Source organism: Rhinoraja longicauda, chromosome 26, assembly GCF_053455715.1.
Source record: "Rhinoraja longicauda isolate Sanriku21f chromosome 26, sRhiLon1.1, whole genome shotgun sequence".
Classification (NCBI taxonomy): domain Eukaryota; kingdom Metazoa; phylum Chordata; class Chondrichthyes; order Rajiformes; family Arhynchobatidae; genus Rhinoraja; species Rhinoraja longicauda.
In genome coordinates this window covers 32,417,783-32,440,024 of record NC_135978.1, presented here as the reverse complement: position 1 = coordinate 32,440,024, position 22,242 = coordinate 32,417,783, and the positions used below count along the sequence as shown (strand labels likewise).

General features: G+C 44.9%; 1 protein-coding gene across 2 annotated transcripts in view; it reads left to right on the top strand.

The window, feature by feature from the left end:
• The window catches only part of LOC144606264 (integrin alpha-E-like), a 124,802-nt gene that overhangs the window by 5,199 nt on the left and 97,361 nt on the right, over positions 1–22,242 (top strand). The window contains exons 2-4 of one of the 2 annotated variants that reach the window (XM_078422189.1): positions 9,461–9,578; positions 13,086–13,189; positions 19,056–19,123. In XM_078422189.1, coding sequence (XP_078278315.1) covers positions 9,461–9,578; positions 13,086–13,189; positions 19,056–19,123 — 290 coding nt within the window. Of the gene's footprint in view, positions 1–9,384; positions 9,579–13,085; positions 13,190–19,055; positions 19,124–22,242 lie in introns of those variants that run through there. The other variant, XM_078422188.1, reaches the window with a different exon arrangement.

Sequence of the window (22,242 nt, the reverse complement as noted above, 5' to 3'; positions counted from 1 at the left end):
CGACCTTCAAGGAACCATGCACCTGTACTCCTAGATTCTTTAAATTTTCGAGTGTGGGGATGGGAAGGAGAATTAGTGTTTAGCAACCGGGAGATCAGGTAGGTTCAGGCGGACTGAGCGCATTCATTATCTATTTATCTCTCTACATCTTTCATTCATTGTTCTTTATCTCTCCACATCATAGTCTATATCTCTCATTTCCCTTTATCCTAACTAATTGAAGAAGGGTCTCAACCCGAAATGTTACCCGTTCCTTCTCTCCAGAGATGCTGCCAGTGTTACTGAGTTACTCCAGCTTTTTGTGTCTACGGTTTAAACCAGTATCTGCAGTTCTTTCCCACACACTGATCTTACTATCCTCCATATCCTTCCCCTTGGTGAATACAGATGCGAAGCACTAGTTTAGTATCTCGCCTACATCCTCTGACTCCAAGCATAAATTCCTGCCTTTATCCTTAAGTGGTCCAACTCAGTTACCCCTTTGTTTTTAATTTATCTGTTGGGAATCTCATCTGACTTGCCAACCACATGTCCTGGCCTTTATTGGCTCTTCTAATTCCCTGCATCAGTTCTTTCCTGCTTTCTTTAAATTCCTCAAATGCCCGTGATTTTACCTTCTTAAATCTTAACAATTGCAACAGAGTGAGTTTCATTCTGTTAACGTCATCTAAGTAGACTTATTCGCAAATGCTGATGTAGTTAGTCACGAAATGTGGTAATAAAAGCCACTTCCCTCCTATCACACATTAACCCGTTCTACCCTGTATCTCTTTCATCGGATAGACCGTACATAAACAGAATGAGCACAGAGCTGAGTCTGCAGGTTTTCAATGCATTCGGACACCAAGAAAAGTGCAGCACGTTTATCACCGACCACTTGCCAGGCTTTGTCCTGCCCCTCCTCTAATCCACCTTTCTGCCCCCTTCTCTGCACCGTCCCACAGTCAATCTGAAGAAAGCCCCTGACCCGAAACGTCTCATCCATGTTCTCCAGAGAAGCTGCCTGACCCATTGATATACTCCAGCACTTTGTGTATCTTTTAAATAAGCCAGCATGTGCAGTTCCTTGTGTCTGCACAATTATCTTACTCGATGTAAATAACGGTTTTAGTGATCCTGTTTTTTATTTTTTATTTTCTCTAAAGCGTGTGGCTTTCTGACTGTAAATTATCTATATATATTACTAAAACGCTCATCATGTATGTTTGTGGGTTTGTGGATATATTTGTTCCCGAAATACAGCCAAAATGGTACACGATAGTGCAACAATTTTACGCCCACCTTACTCACCTTTGGCCTGTGGTTTAAATGGTTGTTATATTTTAAACGTTTTTCTCTTTTTAAACTTTAAAAATCACTTTTTAAACTTTAATAAATCCCTTTTCCACTCTCCCTGCCCATCAGCCGTGCCTGCGCAGCAATACCTCCGTGTTCGACGACACAATGGGAACCCAGCGTGTCCGCGCCTGCGCATTTGGGGCCCCTTGATCTTATACTTACATAAGATGGCCGCCAGATCCGCGCGTGCGCAGAACCCAACTGGTTCGCGCCTGCACAGTTGGAGTCCATTGATCTAATACTTACCTGTGATGGCTGCCCGGGGCCGAGGTGAGTGGCTCCCTCTGCCCTTTCCTCTCCCCCCTCGTCCGTCCCCGGCCCCCGGGGAGTTTTAAGGTGGGTTGAGGGGGAATAGAGTGGGTGAGGTCGTCAGTTGGGGGAGGGTTGCCGGGCCCGCAGGAGAGGTTTGGACCCAACGGGTCCATGCCCGGCTAGTGACTAGTGACTAAACAGCAAGACTGGTTTACTTGAAATAGCGTAAAAGGGGAGAGATGAGAGATTTATTTTATTTAGGAAGCTGAGAAAGGTCTCAGCAGATAATTACACTGCAGTGTCACTGCATAGGTTTTGTTCTGGAAAGGAGAAACGTGTCAAGGAGAGATTAAATAAGGTAATGAGTAGGAAGGAACTGCAGATGCTGGTTTAAACCGAAAATAGACACCAAATGCTGGAGTAACTCAACGGGACAGGCAGCATCTCTGGAGAGAAGGAATGGGTGAGGTTTTGGGTTGAGACCCTTCTTCAGACAAGTCAGGGGAAAGGGAAACTAGAGATATAGACAGTGATGTGGAGTGATATAGAACAAATGAATGAAAGATATGCAAAAAAGTAATGATGATAAAGGAAACAGGCCATTGTTAACTGTTTACTAGTTGAGAACGGAACCAGATGCAACCTGGGTGGGGAGGGATGGAGAAAGAGGAAGTGCAGGGGTTACTTGAAGTGAGAGAAATCAATTATCATACCACTGAGTTGTAAGCTGCCCAAGCTAAATATGAGATGCTGTTCCTCTAATTTGCAATTAGCCTCACTCTGATAAAGGAGTAACATTGCTATTTTTTCAGTGTAATCTGACTGAATGTCATTCCTTTCCTGAGTTAAATACCTGCACTAAAATAACCATTAAGAATGAAAACTTATAGGCAGACAGAGGCCATTTGTTCTATTGAGCGCTTGAAGGTAAAAAAAAACTTGCCTGTGACATCACTTTCAAGAAACTATGTACCTTCTCTCCTTCATCCCTCTGCTCTTTGACACTGCACAGAGCCCTGCCATTCAATGTGGTTCCTGCCCTGGTTTGACTTCCCAAAATGCAACACCTCACAATTATCTGCATCAAGTACCATTAACCATTCCTTAGCTCACTTAACCTAGTGATCAAGATCTTACTATAATTTTTGATATCCATGAGAGGGTGGTATCATAGATAGAAAAGATGGATATGAATGATGTAAAGTCACCATAATTTTGTGAAAGGAAAATAACGTTTGTTATAGAGTCATAGAGTGATACAGTGTGGAAACAAGCCCTTCAGCTCAACATTCCCACACCGGCCAACATGTCCCAGCTACACTAGTCCCACCTGCCTGCGTTTGGTTCATATCCCTCCAAACCGGTCCTATCTACTGTCTATATATTGCCTAGACTACTGAAACTCCCTATACACTGGGATCAGCCAATCATCCCTGTCCCCCCTGCAATTGGTCCAAAACGCCACAGCGAGACTCCTGACGGGTACCCGTAAAAGGGACCACATCACCCCGATTCTGTCCTCTCTCCACTGGCTCCTAGTACGGTACAGAATCAACTTCAAGCTCCTCCTATTCGCATACAAAGCCCTAAACGGGCTTGACCCCCCATATCAAAAATCTTCTAACCCACCACTCAAACTCCAGCTCCCTCAGGTCGGCTGACTTGGGGCTACTCACTATCCCGTGGTCCAGGCTTAAGCTCAGGGGTGACTGCGCTTTCGCGGTTGCAGCACCTAGACTGTGGAACAGCATCCCTCTCCCCATCAGAACTGCCCCCTCCATCGACTCCTTTAAGTCCAGGCTCAAAAACTATTTCTACTCCCTGGCGTTTGAGGCCCTCTGAGGGGGTGCTGTAAACTGTAAACTGTTTATGTATATGTTGTTAGGTTTGTGTGCCATTGTTTTTCAGTCAGAGAGTTGTGAATCTGTGGAATTCTCTGCCTCAGAAGGCAGTGGAGGCCAATTCTCTGAATGCATTCAAGAGAGAGCTAGATAGAGCCCTTAAGGATAGCAGAGTCAGGGGGTATGGGGAGAAGGCAGGAACGGGGTACTGATTGAGAATGATCAGCCATGATCACATTGAATGGCTCGAAGGGCCGAATGGCCTCCTCCTGCACCTATTGTCTATTGTCTATTGTATGTTCTTTTTTAGTACCTGCACTGATGTACAGCACTTTGGTCAATATGGGTTGTTTTTAAATGTGCTATACAAATAAAATTGACTTGACTTGACTATCCATGTACCTGTCTAACTGCTTCTTAAACGGCAGGACTGCCATATATATATATATATACATACAGCCGGAAACAGGCCATTTCGGCCCTCCAAGTCCGTGCCGCCCAGTGATCCCCGCACATTAACACTATCCTACACCCACTAGGGACAATTTTTACATTTACCCAGCCAATTAACCTACATACCTGTACGTCTTTGAGGAAAGACTAGGCTTGTATTCACTGGAATTTAGAAGGATGAGAGGGGATCTTATAGAAACATATAAAATTATAAAAGGACTGGACAAGCTAGATGCAGGAAATTTTTTCCCAATGTTGGGGGAGTCCAGAACCAGGGGCCACAGTCTTAGAATAAAGGGGAGGCCATTTAAAACTGAGGTGAGAAGGAACTTTTTCACCCAGAGGGTTGTGAATTTGTGGAATTCTCTGTCACAGAGGGCAGTGGGGGCCAAATCACTGGATGGATTTAAGAGAGAGTTAGATAAGGGCTAGTGGAATCAAGGGATATGGGGAGAAGTTGGGCACAGGTTACTGATTGTTGATGATCAGCCATGATCATAATGAAGGGCCGAATGGTCTCCTCCTGCACCTATTTTCTATGTTTCTATGATCGTCCCTGCCTCAACTATCTCCTTTGGCACCTTGTTCCATACACCCACCACCTTTTGTGTGAAAAGGTTACCCCTCAGATTCCTATGAAATCTTTTCCCCTTCACCTTAAACCTATGAAGGTTTATATAAATGCATATCTGCATATGTTCAATGTATTAAACTGGAGGTGAGAAAAGGCCAGAACGAATCAGGACTGGCAACAGATGATTTCAGGGAAGGGGGAGCCCATTATTGCCTGGGGAAGGTGCAATATCAAGAGGGATAAAAGGATGCAAACATTGGAACTGGTAGGATGACGAGGGTGGGGAACGAGAGGAGGGAAGGGAATCCGGTTGAGTAGCGAGTAGTGAGCCACTTGTACTGGTTCTGGGGACCCCAACATTTTACAAGTTGTACTGGATAAACACATCAGTACTGTGGTTGTTAAATTTGCTGATAACATCAATGTAGGTTGGAAAGTAAGTTATGAGGAGATCACAGGGAGATTTTAAAGGGATAACATTGTGTTAAATGAGAGGGCAAAGATCTGACAAATGAATGTAACGAGAAAAAGTGAAATTATTCATTTTTTGCAGAAGAAAAAAAAGGTGTATTTTCTAAAGAAAAGGGATATTGCAGGTCTTAGATCTACTTATGATGGCACAGACGGACATCATTCAATGCACCAGACCCAGTCCTTTGGTCCCATTCTCCTGCTATCCCCTGTGGAGCTGGCCCATCAACCCCCTCCCCTGTCCCCCACCATCCTTTTATTCTTTTTGCCACCTACTAAATTAGGGAGAATTTAGAGTGGGCAACTAATCTATCAGCAGCTCATAGGGATATGGGAGAAAACTGGATCACCCAGGGGTGGCAGGAAGGATGTGCAAACTCTATACAATATGTACCTGAGATCAGGATTGACACAGGGTCCTGGAACGTTGGGGCTGTGGGGTGGCACAGTGGCACAGCGGTGCAGTTGCTGTGGGGTGGCACAGCGGTACAGTTGCTGCCTTACAGAGCCAGAGACCCGGCTTTGATCGTGACTACGGGTGCTGTCTATACAGAGTTTGTACGCTCTCCCTGTGACCACGTCTGTTTTCCCCGGATGCTCTAGTTTCCTCCAACACTCCAAAGACGTACAGGTTTGTTGGTTAATAAGCTTCAGTAAAAATTGTAAATTGCCCCTAGTATGCAGGATAGTGCTAGTGTACGGGGTTCGCTGGTCGGCGCAGAATCGGTGGGCAGAAGGGCCTGTTTCCATGGTGTATCTCTAAACTAAACTAAAGTAGCAAAACCATGCACCGCCATGCCACCAGGTGATATATACGAATCTGAGTTTAGTAATGCTCAATTCCCAAAAGGATAGTGTGCAGGGGCAGTAAGGAAACGGATAAAATTGTAAATAAATAAAGAGTATAATTAATTATTGCAATCAAAACGAATAAAAAAATAGGGATGCTCTGCTTAGTTACGTTGAGCTTGTGGGACACGACATTGGTGGTTGTACACGTAGATGTATGTAGCCGCTATTTGTATACCTTGGGTATGCAAGCAAAGAATTTCACATGTGACAATAAATAATTTCTTTCCATTCCATTCCATGCGGTAAAGAAGGCAAATGAGATTCTAGACATCATTAGCCCGAACAGAATATAAGAGCAGGGACATTATTGTACAGCTATTTAAAAACATTGGTGAAGACACATCTGCGATACTGCGTGCAAGTTTGGTCCCCTCAATATAGAAACATAGATACATAGAAAATAGGTGCAGGAGTAGGCCATTTGGCCCTTCGAGCTAGCACCGCCATTCAATATGATCATGGCTGATCATTCAAAATCAGTACCCCGTTCCTTTTTTCTCCCCATATCCCTTAATTCTGTTAGCCCTAAGAGCTATCTCTAACTCTTGAATACAGCATGGAACATAGAAAGGACATGATTGCATTGAAGCGGGTTATTTTGGAAATCCACCATAAAGCTGCCTGGGTTTCAGTTATGAGGAAGGACTGGACTGGCTCAGTTTGCTTTCCTTGCAGTAGAATAGACTGAGGAACTGAGGTAGAAGGGGACATCAATATCGTAGAGAGTAGGACATTTTTTCCCATCAGCAGACGTGTCTATAAAAAGAGAGCACATGTCCAGAGTAAGGGATGAGAGAGTTAGAGGGGATATAGGGAAGAATTGTTTTCACCCAGTGGATGGTTGGGTTGAAATTTATTGGCTGAGAGAGTTATGGAGGAAGATACTCCCACAACATTTAAAATGTTGAATTTGCAAGGCATGGAGAACTACTAACCAAGTGTTGGTAAATGGGTTTAGTACAGATGGTAATAGACAGGGTGCGCTGAAGTGTCTGCTTCTGTGCTCTATGACTCTATGATATTTGTACTGTTATGTATAGCATAGGTCTCCTTTGAGATAGGTTGTAACTGCATATAGAAAGCTATTCAGAGAAGATTCACTCAATTAATGTGTAGGAAGGAACAACAGATGCGGGTTTACACCAAAGATAGACACAAATTGCTGGAGTAACAGCGGGTCAAGCAGCATCTCTGGAGAAAAGGAATAGGTGACGTGTCATGTTGAGACCATTCTTCAGACTCACCTTTTGGGTCGAGAACCTTCTTCGGACTTCAGTCTGAAGACAGGCGAGGGGGATGTTACAGATGGGTGGAGTAAGCGACAAAGGCTAGAGGTGGAAAGAAGATAAGAGGTTGTCAGATAAGGAGAGAAGAGGGGGAGTGAAATGTAAAGTTGGAGGGTGAGATATGGGTGGAAGGTGTTCGGGGGGGGGAGGAGAATGAGGGGAATGTGGGCTAATGGTGCCATATAGTTTTAGTTTTTAGTTTTAGAGATAGAGCACGGAAACAGGCCCTTCGGCCCACCGAGTCCGCACCCACTTGCGATCCCCGCACACCAACCCTATCCTACACACACTAGGGACAGTTTTATATTCATACAGTTATACCAAGCCATTTAACCTGCAAACCTGTACGTCTTTGGAGTGTGGGGGGAAACCAAAGACCTATCCATTTTTTTAGTTTAGTTAAGTTTAGAGATACAGCCCGAAACACGCCCTTCGGCCCACCAAGTCAGTGCCGACCAGCGATCCCCACACATTAACACTTCTCTACACACACTGGGGACAATTTTATATTTATACAAAGTCAATCAACCTACAAACCTGCACGTCCCTGGAGTGTGGGAGGAAACCGCAGATCCCGGAGGAAACCCACGCAGTCACAGGGAGAACGTACAAACTCCCTACAGACAGCGCCTGCAGTTGGGATTGCTAGCACAAAAACATTGCAACACTTGTTACTGCCGAGGTGGAGTCTGCTACATGATTTTACTAGGTTGCATGCAAAACAAAGCATTTCTCTATATTTTAAAAGCTTTTCACTGTACCTCGGTACACATGACAATAAACTAAACTGAACTGAACTGAACATAAACTATCGGAGGGAACTACAGATGCTGGTTTAAATGGAAGACAGACACAAAATGTTGGAGCAACTCAGCGTACAGCATAACCTACAACCTGGACAACAATCTGGCTGTGGTTCTCATGATATTTGCTCCAGTTCTGTTTGTACATCTCACCAAACTTTTCTAATACAGTTACAGCATAGACATCTACCTGACCACGTGGGAAATCCTCCACGACAAATCTAACGGGCTAAGTACCGTACAATCTGCTCAATCAACAGATAACTAATGGAAAGTTTACTCAGTGCTATCCAGCGACACTTACATACCAGTAACCATGGAAATATATTGCTGTTCCTTCATGGTTGCTGATTCCACATGAGTGGAATATTGTTACAAAGAGGATGAAATTATATAAAGAAGATATCTCACAAGTATTTCACAAGGGTTGTGAGCGATGGGAAGATTTGCTGACCATGCCCACAATCAAACATAAGGTAACAAAAGAAAATCCCGATTGCACTAATTAATAGTTATTACCTCCTAGATTAAACCATTCGGGTTACTCTCCACTTCACTGATACACCTTAACGCATACGACTACAGTTCAACAACCTGTGATGTTTATCTTTATGATCCAGACACTTAATCAAGATGTGGTGGCTGGGAGTTCATTGAGGCCTCCCAGGTCTTACGTATGACATCTATGATCTACAAAGTGCCAGACAGGTTTAAGTGCTTCCTGCCTGAGGTTAACACAACTGCAAGTGATGAGACTTATTTCCTCCTCTGCACATGATCCTCGATCTAAAAGAAAAAGAACGTTACATAAAGTTGCAGCTCTACTTAGCAACCTAATTTGCACTCTACGTAACGGGTAGATCTATGCACCTGATGCATTCACTTAGATCTGCAATTTTCCAGCATGCCCAAAGACCTGATTTTAATTTAGTTTAGTTTAGAGATACAGCATGGAAACAGGCCCTTCGACCCACAGAGTCACACCAAGTAGCGATCCTCACACATTAACAGTACCCTACACACACTTAGGACAATTTTACACTTATAAATTTATACCAAGCCACTAACCAAATTTATACCAAGCCAACTGTACGTATTTGGAGTGCAGGAGGAAAGTGAAGACCTCGGAGGAAACCCACCCAGGTCACGGGGAGAAAGTACAAACTCCGTACAGGCAAGCACCCATAATCAGGATTGAACCCGGGTCTCTGGCATTGTAAGGCAGCAACTCGACCGTGATTCATTATTGCAGAATTTTTAATGTGTGAATCACTTAATTCAGTAGTCGGGGCTCTGTTTATTGTTTATGGTTTATCTACACTTTGATTCTGTTAATTATACCCAATGGTATCAATCCTTTTATAGTGATGAAATACTTTACAGAAATATTTACATTTTACATTATCCTTTACAATATATGTTATTCCATGAGGTCCTGGTACTCTGTACTCTCTTAAGTGAAAGCAGACAGGTAATTTCAGAAGATGAAATGATAGAATGAAAATGATATTATTATGCATCCTTTTATATTGATGAAATATTTTACAGAATTACTTACATTTTGCATTTTGCTTTCTCTGTTGTATGCAGCCCCGAAGGCATCATATACCTTCAACATTGATACCAAATTAAAGGTGGCGTTTCAAAATGGTAAAAATGTACTGTTTGGACAGAAAGTTGTTCAATACAATCATGATGGAAACAGTGGGTAAGATAATTTATTTAGATTCTATTTTTTTTAACTGTGTGCATTTTGAAAATGTGTACCCATTGCTATAGTAACTCATTTAATTATTTAGTATTCTAGATATAAACTTATTCTGTATTTTGCAGTAGTATAGTATAGTTTAGTTTAGTTTAGAAATACAATGCGAAAACAGGCCCTTCGGCCCATCACACCGACCAGTAATCCCCGCACATTAGCTCTATACTACACACACTGGTGACATTTTTTACATTTACACCATCAATTAACCTACAAACCTGTATGTTTTTGGAGTGTGGGAGGAAACCGAAGATCTTAGAGAAAACCAACGCAAGTCACAGGGAGAACATACAAACTCTGTACAGACAAGCATCCATAGTCAGGATCGAACCCAGCTCTCTGGCACAAAAAGGCAGTAGCTCTACTGCTATGCCAGCGTGCCACCCTAACATATGTGACATATGTTATGCATATATAACATATGGTATACATATATAATATATAACAGATATTTAGTATAAGAAAATAGCTGCAGATGTTGGTACAAATCGAAGGTATTTTTTTGGGGGGGTTTGTCTCCACCTATATTCTTCCTTTGTCTCGCCCCCCTGACATCAGTCTGAAGAAGGGTCTCGACCCGAAACGTCACCCATTCCTTCTCGCCTGAGATGTTGCCTGACCTGCTGAGTTACTCCAGCATTTTGTGAAACAGATATTTAGTAGTTTTGTTCTGCCTAAATGTATGTTATTCTCTGTTGATGCCCTGGTACTCTGTAGTCTATTTCTCAGGTGAAAGCAGACAGATAATTTCACAGAATAAAATCATTGAATGATAATGATACTGAAAGAGGTTACGGAGTTAGTACATTCTCCATGTGACCACGTGGGTTTTCCCCAGGTGCTCCGGTTTCCTCCCACATTCCAAAGACATGCAGGTTTGTAGGTTAATTAGCTTTGGTAAAAATTGTAAATTGTCCCTCATCTGTAGGATAATGCTATTGTGAGGCAGCAACTCTTTGGAGTGTGGGAGGAAACCAAAGATCTCGGTGAAAACCTATGTGGTCACGGGGAGAACGTACAAACTCCGTACAGACAGCATCAGCAGTCGGGATCGAACCTGGGTCTCCGGCACTGAATGCACTGTGAGGCAGCAACTCTACCGCTGCACCACTGTGCCTTAATGGCAGCTCAAGCGACACCAAGGCATCACTCCTGGATGAGCTCAATGCATTCTACGCACACTTCGAAAGGGAGAACACCGACTTCAATACACTTCAAACACTGAATTCTTGGCCTTCCATAGCTCCCAATGGCATTGGAATCTCAGTGACCGAGGTCAACATCAGAAGATTCTTCATGAGGGTGAACCCCCGGAAAGCATCTGAACCCAATGGTGTACTTGGCCGTGTCCTCAAAGCCCGCACGGCCCAACTGGCTGGAGTCTATACGCATATCTTCACCCTCTCACTGCTTATGTCTGAGGCCACACCTGCTTTAAAAGGACATCAATAATGCCGGAGACGGAGAAGAGTAAGTTGACAGACTTCAATGACTAGCACCAGTAGCACTAACGACTGTGATGAAGTGCTTTGAGAGGTTGGTTGTGGTGCATATCAGTTCCGACTTAGCAAAAACCTGGACCCACTACAATTTGCCTACCGCCACAATAGATCAACGGAGGATGCAATCTCCCTGACTTCTTCATCAACAGGCCACAATTGTTGCGAATTGGCAACGATTCCTACTCGATAACCATCAGAACAGAGCCATGTCAAGGCTGTGTGCTCAGTCCCCTGCTCTACTCACTCCTTGTACCTATGGCTGAGTAGCTGGACATGGTTCCAACTCCATCTTTAAATTCGCCAACGACACTGCCATTGTTAGACATGCGGTAATGTTGAATCTGAGTAGAGAAGGAAGCTCGATCATCTGGTTGAATGGTGCCAGGACAACAACTTTGCTCTCAACGTCAGTGAGACCAAGGAGCTGATTGTTGACTTTAGAAGAGGAAGGTGGAAGACTCTCAAACCTGATGGGTCAGTGGTGGAGAAGGTGTACAACTTTAACCTGGGTGTACATATCTCTGAGGATTTGCCCTGGAGCCATCATATTGATACAACCATTAAGAAAGCCCATCAATGCCTACTACATCCTCAGAAGATTGAGGAGATTTGCAATGTTGACGAGTACATACTTGCACTTCTGCAGCAGTATGATAGAGGTCATTGTGACTGCATCACTAGGATAGACACAAAGCGCTATCAGGTCAGGGGTCTGGCAGCATCTCTGGAGAAAAGGAATAGCTGAAGTTTCAAGTCAAGACTCTTCTTCAGGTTCTGAAGTTGACCTGAAACAAGGTTCTGACCTGAAATGTTACCTATTCCTTTTCTCCAGAGATGCTACCTGACCTGTCTGAGTTACTCCAGTGTCTATCTTCGTATAAGTCAGTACCTGCAGTTCCTTCATGCACATTTTGTCTATATCGCGGCCTGGTTTGGTAACTCCAATTCCCAGGAATGAAGGAGATTACAAAATTTATTGGTCCATTAAGGGTACCCTCTTCCCCACCTCGAAGAGATCTACAGGAAGCGCTGCCAACATCATTGAGCACCTACACCACCCTGGCCAGTCTCTCATTTCATTCCTGCCATCAGGACGACTGTATACTATTCTGATAACCGTGATCACCCGGCTCAGGAACAGCTTCTTCCCAAACTGCTATTATTTTACACTAATTTTAAAAATTGTTTATTATGTTATCTATGAGCACTGTATTTACTTGTATTCACTGATTTTAGACTTCGTAATGTCTCCTCTTGTGGCACCACTTTAAAAAAAGGTTGCCCGTTTATGAGAAAAATTAGATTTTATTTTCCCCTCAGAGGCTCGGGGGGTCCTTGGAACTTCCTCAAAGGGTGATGGAAACAGACCCTTACTGGTCCTGGTTGATTACTGCGCAAACACCTCATAAGTGGTTATCTCACGTAGGCTTTGAACAATTTAGGGGCAAAGCCGGATTGATTTTCGATAAGCAAGGGATTGAAAGGTTTAAGAAGTAGACAGAAGACCGGATTTGAGGTTACAATCAGATCAGCCATGATGTTACTAAATGGCAGAGCAGGTTTATGAGGATCAACGACTTGTCCTTGCTCCTGCTATTTATGAGAAACGTAAATATGGGAAAGATTGTTTGATCAAGGAACTGCAAATATTGATTTACAGATAAAGGACATAAAGTGCTGGAGTAACTCAGCAGGTCAGGCAGCATCTCTGGAGAACAAGAATCCATGTTCGCCAGAGAGGCTACCTGACCCACTGAGTTACTCCAGCACTCTGTGCCTTTTTATATGAGAAAGAATGTAGTTTTAATGTTGATTAGGAAAAATGTGACTTGAGATAAAATTGCAAATAACTGCTTGTACAACATTAACTCATAAACATGACAAGTGAACATTTTGAAATGGCATTATACTTGTGTTTTTTAAATATTTGTGTTTTTTTAATTCTCAGGATATTGGTCAGCTCTCCTCTCTATACAGAAGACAACAAAAGTTATGGGAGGATGGAGAACTGTGACCTAAAAAGCAAACTGTGCAACCCTATCAAACTCCCAGGTAACCACAATGATGGCCACAAGTTTACAGTTTTCTATTAGGCTATGTATGGAAAAACTTGGGAAAACTTTCTAAAGTTTTCTGCATATTTTCTGTGTAATACAAATTATTTGTGTCCCCAAAATTAGCAACAGCTTGAACTAATTTATTGCAATTCATTTGCTGCGATATGTCTCAAAGTATTGATAATAATGAAATGATGGGCATGGACATGAGGAAAATGATTAGAATGCAAATATATCAAAAGCCAAAAGTGTTAAAGGAAACTCAATAACTTGGCCTCCGTGTCCATCAGTGGAGAAATTCCACAGATTCACCACCCTCTGGGTGAAGAAATTCCTCCTCATCTCCATTCTAATGTTTTTTTATTCTGAGGCTGTGCCCTCTGGTTCCAGACTCTCCCACTACTGGAAACATCCTCTCCACATCCACTCTATCCAGGCCTTTCACTATTCAGAAGGTTTTAATGAGATCCTCCCTCATCCTTCTAAACTCCAGCAAGACCAGGTCCAGAGCTGTCGAACATGCGTCATCCCAACCATCCCCCGGGATCATTCTCATAAACCTTATCTAGACAAGTTGAGAAGTTCAACAAGTTCCTGGGAGTGTATATCTTTAAATATCTGTCATTGCCCAGCACATTGATGGAATCACAAAGAAACCCCATCATTACCTCTACGTCCTTAGAAGATTGAGGACATTTGGTATATCGACAAATACTCTCTTGAACTCCTGCAGGTGCACGGTGCAGAGCATATTGACTCGTTGCTTCACGACCTGGTTCGGCAACTCGAACGCCCAGGAACATGGGATGTTACCAAAAGTGGTGAACACTGCCCAGCCCATCATGGGCACTGACCCCTCCACCATCAAAGGAATCTATAGGAAGCATTGCCTCAGGAAGCGGATAGCACCATCAGAGACCCACACCACCCTGGCCATGCTTTCATTTCACCCCTGCCATCGAAAAGAAGGTACAGTCTGAAAACTGTAACCTCCTGGGTCAGGAACAGCTTCCTCCCAATAACCATCAGGCTCTTGAGCACCACAGACACCAACTAAACGACCAACAGCAAACTGTCTTGGTTGCATTAAGGACTTTGGGCTATTGTTTGCACTAATTTTATTTATAAAAATGTGTTCAACTTTCTTTTGTTCATCATGTTATCTATGTGTTTACAGTTATGTTGTGATGCTGCAAGTAAGAATTGTGTTTATTGTTCTGTTTTCGGTACATATGGCAATTAAACAGTACATAAACGGTACAGTGGCAATTCCCTTGACTTTTGAGAGAGTTGCAAGGAGGTTTGCCAGTGCTATTCAGACGGGTCACTAACATGGCAGGTTTGCCAGTGCTATTCAGATGGGTCACTAACGTGGCAGGTTTGCCAGTGCTATTCAGATGGGTCACTAACGTGGCAGGTTTGCCAGTGCTATTCAGACGGGTCACTAACATGGCAGGTTTGCCAGTGTTATTCAGACGGGTCACTAATGTGGTAGGGGGCTGGAAATTGGAGCACTCTTCAGCCCACAATGTCACTGCTGAACATAATGCCAAGATAAACTAACCTTATAAGCCTGCACATGATCCCTCCAATCCCTGCATATCTAAAAACCTCTGAAACGTCTCTGTCATATTTGCCTCCACCACCCCACTCATAGAAGTGCGTACCAGGAACGCACCGCCCTCCATGAGAAAAACGTGTCCCACACGTCTCCTTTAAACATTGCTCCTCTCACCTTAAAGCTATGCCTTCTAGTATTTGACATCTCCATCCTGGGAAGAAAGGTTCTGACTGTCAACCAAAGATAATAGAGCAGAGCAAGATAGGCCACTCGACCCTAAAAGTCATAGCATGTCATGGCCCCATTTTAGTAGGCAGAAACTTGCAGAAACATTTTAAAAGAAAAATAACCAAAATCTGTGAATTGATAGATGAGATATATTCTGCATTTTTATGGTATCATCACACATACTGTTCCCCCAAAACACTGATTACACTGCGAGAGGCATAGCGAACGGCGGGTTTTGCCTACTAAAATGGCGGACGTTCCGCCCCTTTGCGTACTACACTTCAGTATAGGCGATTTCGACGGAGTGCTTCATGTTGCTCCTCTAGTATCTTTGCTGTCAACTCTGTTTATGTCTCTTATAATTTTATATGCTTCTATAAGGTCTCCTCTTAATCCCCCGCTTTCCAGAGAAAATAATCTGTCTGAACAACATCTCCTTAAAGCTAATACCCTCTAATCCAGGCATCATTCTGATATACCTCATCTGCACTCTCTCCAAAACCTTCATATCCCTGCAGCCTCATAGCATCCTCCTCGCAACTCACACTGCACCCAACCTTGTGTCATTTACACTCCACCTCCCAAAGTGCAACACTTCACACTTGCTCACGTTAAACTTCACCTGCCATTTCTTTGCATTGATTGAGATCTTAGGGTGAAGTCCACAGTTCTTTGAAAGTAGCAACACAAGTGGATAGAGTGGTGATGAAGATGCTTGACAGAGTTGCCTCTATTATTTGGGGAGTTGAGTGTGAAATTGACAAGTCATGTAGCAGTAGTATAAAATGTTGGTTCTGCCAATTTGGAGCATTTTGTGCAGTTTTGGTCACTGCATTACGTGAAGGTGTTGAGGCTTTGGAGAGGGTGTCAGTAGTTTACCAGGATGAGGGCTGAATTGCAGGGTTTAGCTATAAGGAGACATTGGACAAATTTGGATTGTTTTCACTAATGCGTTGGAGGCTGTGGGGAATTGAAGTATATAAAATTCACACAAAGGGTGGTGGGGGGTTTGGAACAAGCTGCCAGAGGAGGTGGTAGAGTCAGGGACTATCCCAACATTTAAACAGTCAGACAGGTACATGGATAGGTCAGGTTTGGAGGGATATGGTCCAAATGTGGGCCGCTGTCGGCCGGGACAGAGTAGGCTAACGGAGTGGGTTCGCCTAACGGAGGTTGCGTAGCAACCCGCATCCCGGCCCGGGCGGCCGCCTTTGCTGGAGTGGGAGCACGTGGCCGCTGGCTGGGTGAGGTCACGTGGGGCACGGGGCGGTGACGTCACCTTGTCCCGTCTTTGGGAGTGTGATAGTTGGCACCCCTAATCTGCAAGCAAATGGAATAAGTCAGATTGGCAATATGTATGGTGCTGACTTGATGGGTTGAAGGGTAGTTCCTGTGCTGTACTGTTCGGTGTTCCAACACTTTTTATAATCTCCTTCGGTCCTGGGCATTTGAGTTTCTGGACCAGGCCATGATGCAACCAGTCAATATGCTCTTCTCTATCTATTGTGCCAGAGATGGCCTGCTGAGGAAAGTGGAGTCATAGCACGATACTAAATTATCAAAATTGCATTAACTTATCAGGCAAAAATAGAGTCATAGAGATACAGTGTGGAAACAGGCCCTTCGGCCCAACTCACCCACACCGGCCAACATGTCCCAGCTACACTAGTCCCACCTGCTTGCGTTTGACCCATATCCCTCCAAACCTGTCCTATCCATATACCTGTCAAACTGTTTCTTAAACTTTGGGATTGTTCCTGCCTCAATTACCTCCTCTGGCAGCTTGTTCCATACACCCACTACCCTTTGTGTGAAAAAGTTACCCCTCAGATTCCTATTAAATCTTTTCCCCTTCACCTCAAACCTATGTCCTCTGGTCCTCGATTCACCTACTCTGGGCAAGAGACTCTGTGCAAGAGACTTTGTGCATCTATCCGATCTAATCCTCTCATGATTTTATACACCTCTATAAGATTATCCCTAATCCTCCTGCGCTCCAAGGAATAGAGACCCAGCCTACTCAACCTCTCCCTATAGCTCAGACCCTCTAATCCTGGCAACAACCTCGTAAATCTTCTCTGCACCCTTTCCAGCTTGACAACATCTTTCCTGTAACATGGTGCCCAGAACTGAACACATTACTCTAAATGTGCCCTCACCAACGTTTTACACAACTGCAGTCATATGATGATTTGTTCATGGTGTCAGGTGTAGCAGAGTAGTCAAGGAGTCCTTGTTATAGTTTCCTCCTGTTCACAAGGCTCACAAATCTGAGAAGGTGGGAGACAATTAGTCAACAGGTTTGAAGACTTCCTTTACTAATCATAGTGCAAGGGATCCTCAGAAAACAAATGTCAAATATTAAACTTTTAAATATACTTGGACCATCTCCCTCCCGTTTCTGGACCTCACCATCTCCATCACAGGAGACAGACTAGTGACTGACATTTACTATAAACCCACTGACTCGCACAGCTATCTGGACTACACTTCCTCCCACCCGGTCTCCTGCAAAATGTCTATCCCCTACTCCCAATTCCTCCGTCTACGCCGCATCTGCGCCCGGGATGAGGTGTTTCACACTAGGGCATCAGAGATGTCCTCATTCTTCAGAAAACGGGGCTTCCCCTCTCCCATTATAGATGAGGCTCTCACTAGGGTCTCTTCTACATCCCGCAGCTCTGCTCTTGCTCCCCCTCCCCCCATTCGTAACAAGGACAGAATCCCCCTCGTTCTCACCTTCCACCCCACCAGCCAGCGTATCCAACAAATCATCCGCCAACATTTCCGTCACCTACAACGGGACCCCACCACTGGCCATATCTTCCCATCTCCTCCCCTTTCTGCGTTCCGCAGAGACCGTTCCCTCCGTAACTCCCTGGTCCACTCGTCCCTTCCTACCCAAACCACCCCAAGCCCGGGCACTTTCCCCTGCAACCGCAGGAGATGCAACACCTGTCCCTTTACCTCCCCCCTCAACTCCATCCAAGGACCCAAACAGTCTTTCCAGGTGAGACAGAGGTTCATCTGACCCTCCTCCTACCTCATCTATTGTATCCGCTGCTCTAGATGTCAACTTATTTACATCGGCGAAGCCAAACGCAGGCTCGGCGATCGTTTCGCTCAACACCTTCGGTCAGTCCGCCTTAACCAACCTGATCTTCCGGTGACTGAGCACTTCAACTCCCCCTCCCAGTCTGACCTTTCTGTCATGGGCCTCCTCCAGTGCCACAGTGAGGCCCACTGGAAATTGGAGGAACAGCACCTCATATTTCGCTTGGGCAGCTTGCAGCCCAGCGGTATGAACATTGACTTCTCCAACTTTAGATAGTTCCTCTGTCCCTCTCTTCCCCTCCCCTTCCCAGTTCTCCCTCTATCTTCGTGTCTCCACCTATAACCTTCCTTTGTCCCGCCCCCCTGACATCAGTCTGAAGAAGGGTCTCGACCCGAAATGTCACCCATTCCTTCTCCCCTGAGATGCTGCCTGACCTGCTGAGTTACCAGCATTTTGTGAAATAAATACCTTTGATTTGTACCAGCATCTGCAAATATTTTCTTACACTTCATATATTAAACTGTTCAGTTTTTACTTTTTAGTTTAGAGGTACAGTACGGAAGCAAGGCCTTCGGCCTACTGTTTCCACGCCGACCAGCGATCCCCGCGCACTAACACTATCCTACACACACTAGGAACAATTTACAATGTTACAAAGCCAATTAACCTACGTCTTTGGAGTGGGAGCGGAAACCGGAGATCCCGGAGAAAACCCACGCAGGTCATGGGGAGAAAGTACAAACTCCAAACAGACTGCACCCGTAGTCAGGATCAAACAGGTGTCTCTGGCGCTGTAGGGCAGCAACTCTACCGCTGCCCTGTTGTCGTTCTTGGAGCTGTAATACCTCGGGTAGCATGAGACTGGCGGCCCTGTTTCCTTTGGTTTAATTGATGAAGTGCATACTTTAAGATATTTATACATAAAATGATCTATGTGATTGTAGGAAAAGAAAGAAAGATGGCCACCGATTTCCTGTGAGTTCAATGTGTGAGATCAGCTTATTGTTTGCTTTCCAGAGACTGAGCGTGCACGCCGCCGACCGGGCTTCACTACGGCCGCTAATCTACTCCATTCACAACTTCTGGTAACAATTTACATTTTATTTATATTAAACTCTCATCTTGTGTTGAGAATCAAGCTATTAAGTATAATAATTAAATATTCGCTCTACAAAATTATCAAAATGGTATCAACCTTTAACAGGCAAAAATGGAGTCATAGAGTGTGGAAACAGGCCCTTCGGCCCAACTCGCCCATACCAGCCAACGTCCCGGCTACACTAGTCCCACCTGCTTGTGCTTGGTCCATATCCCTCCAAACCTGTCCTATCCATGTACCTGTCGAACTGTTTCTTAAACGTTGAGATAGTCCCAGCCTCAACTACCTCCTCTGCCAGCTTGTTCCATACACCCGCCACCATTTGTGTGAAAAAGCTACTCCTCAGATTCCTATTAAATCTTTTCCCCTTCACCTTAAACCTATGCCCTCTGGTCCTAGATTCCCCTACTCTGGGCAAGAGACTGTGCATCTGCCCGATCTATTCCTCTCATCATTTTATACACCTCTATAAGATCACCCCTCATCCTCCTGCACTCCAAAGAATAGTCCCACCCTACTCAACCTCTCCCTATAGTCAGAGCCTCTACTCCTGGCAACATCCTTGTAAATCTTCTCTATACCCTTTCCAGCTTGACAGCATTAACAGGGTGTGATTGGTACCTACACTCAGCTACTTGTCGTACATGTGTCCCAGACTCGTGTGGTTCCAGTATTATTCTGTGACTAGTTGAGCAATTGATTAAGTGTCACATCACTCTTTGCTGGACTCTGTGGCAACTTGTTCATGAGGTTAGACATCGCAGCCACTGTAGAAAGCATTTTATCCTGATGCATTATAGCTTGGTTTGAGAACAGCTCTATCCAAGACCGAAATAAATTACAGTGAATTGTAGACGCAGCCCAGACCATCACACAAACTAACCTCCCTTCCATTGACTCCATCTACACCTCACGCTGCCTCGGCAAGGCCAGCAGCATCATCAAGGATGAGTCGCACCCCGGCCACTCCCTCTTCTCCCCTCTCCCATTGAGCAAATGGTACAGAAGTGTGAACACTTCCAGATTCAAGGACAGTTTCTTCCCAGCTGCTATCAGGCAACTGAACCATCCTACCACAACCAGAGAGCAATCCTGAACTACTGTCTACCTCAAAGATAGACACAAAAAGCTGGAGTAACTCAGCGGGACAGGCAGCATCTCTGGAGAGAAGGAATGGTGACGTTTTGGGTCGAGACCCTTCTTCAGACTGGTCTCGGGCCGACCCGAAACATGACCAGTCTGAAGAAGGGTCTCGACCCAAATCATCATCTCTGGAGAGAAGGAATGGGCGACCCTTTGGGTCGAGTCCCTTGTTCAGACTGAGAGGAATGGTCTTGATACGAAACGTCACCCACTCCTATCCAGAGATGCTCCTGTCCCGCTGAGTTAGTCCAGCATTTTGTGTCTATCCTTGGTGTAAACCAATATCTGCGGTTCCTTCCTACACGATGAAGAATATATGCATGGGCCAAGGCCACGGACACCAACAGATATAACAAGCTCATCAGGAAGGCTGGCTCCGTCCTGGGGGCGGAGTTGGATTCATGGGGGGTGGTCTTGGAGGGGAGGATGCTCCTTAAACTGTGGAGCATCCTGGACAATACAGCTCACCCCCTCCATGACACGCTGGTTAACCTGAGGAGCACCTTCAGCAACAGACTGGTCCCACCAAGGTGCAGCACAGAACGCCACAGGAGATCCTTCTTCCCTGTGGCTATCAAACTGTACAACCCCTCCCCCTTCTGTCATGACTCCCTTCCCCCCCTTCCCCCAATCTTTGCACATGTTTTCATGTTTCATAATTTCATGTTTCATGTATCTTGTGTTTTAGGATTGTTGGCAGACCAGTTTCCCTGCTGGGATAAATAAAGTTCTATCGTATCGTATCGTATCGTATCGTATCGTATCGTACTCCTCCAGGGATACACTTGATCGCAGCTGCCTATATCTGTCCCATGTCCCTCCTTCTTTTTCCGAACCTTCCTGCCTGAATTTCTCTGGTCATGCAAGCTTCCTCATTCCCACCTGCCTTGCCCTCCACTCTAACAGGAACATGCATGCCCTGGACTCTTGTCATCACACTTTTAAAAGCATCCCACTTTCTGGGTATACATTTGCCTGCAAACAACCTACTTCAATCAACTTTAGCTGCTTCCTGTAGAATGCCATCAAAATTCACCTCACCACAATTTAGAGCTTTAACGTGGACCAATTCGGTTCTTTTCCATAACTATCTTTAAATTAATGGAACTGTGATTCCCCCCTGACACTCTAGTCACTTGCGGCACAGTGACATAACTGGTTGAGCTGCTGCCTCACAGCGCCAGAGACCCTGGCTCAATCCTAATCTCAGGTGTAGACACAAAATGCTGGAGTAACTCAGCAGGTCAGGCAGCAGCTTGGGAGAGAAGGAATGGGTGACGTTTCGGGTCGAGACCCTTCTTCAGACTGCCTCAGGTGTTGTCTGTGTGAAATTTGCAAATTCTTCCTGTGACCAAGTTACCTCCGGGTGCTCTGGTTTCATCCCACATCCCAATGACGTTTGATTCTGTAGGTTAATTGGCCTCTGCAAACTCCCCCCAAATGTGTCAGGAGTGGATGAGAAAGTGGGATAATGTAGAACTGGTGATTAAGTCTGAAGAAGGGCGGCACGGTAGCGGCACGGTAGCGCAGCGGTAGAGTTGCTGCTTTACAGCGAATGCAGCGCCGGAGACTCAGGTTCGATCCTGACTACGGGTGCTGCACTGTAAGGAGTTTGTACGTTCTCCCCGTGACCTGCGTGGGTTTTCTCCGAGATCTTCGGTTTCCTCCCACACTCCAAAGACGTACAGGTATGTAGGTTAATTGGCTGGGTAAATGTAAAAATTGTCCCTAGTGGGTGTAGGATAGTGTTAATGTACGGGGATTGCTGGGCGGCACGGACTTGGAGGGCCGAAAAGGCCTGTTTCCGGCTGTATATATATGATATGATATGATATGATATGATAAGGGTCGCGACCCAAAACGTCACCCATTCCTTCTCTCCTGAGATGCTGCCTGACCCGCTGAGTTACTCCAGCATTTAGTGAATAGAACTGGTGATTGATGGTCAGCGCTGACTCGTGG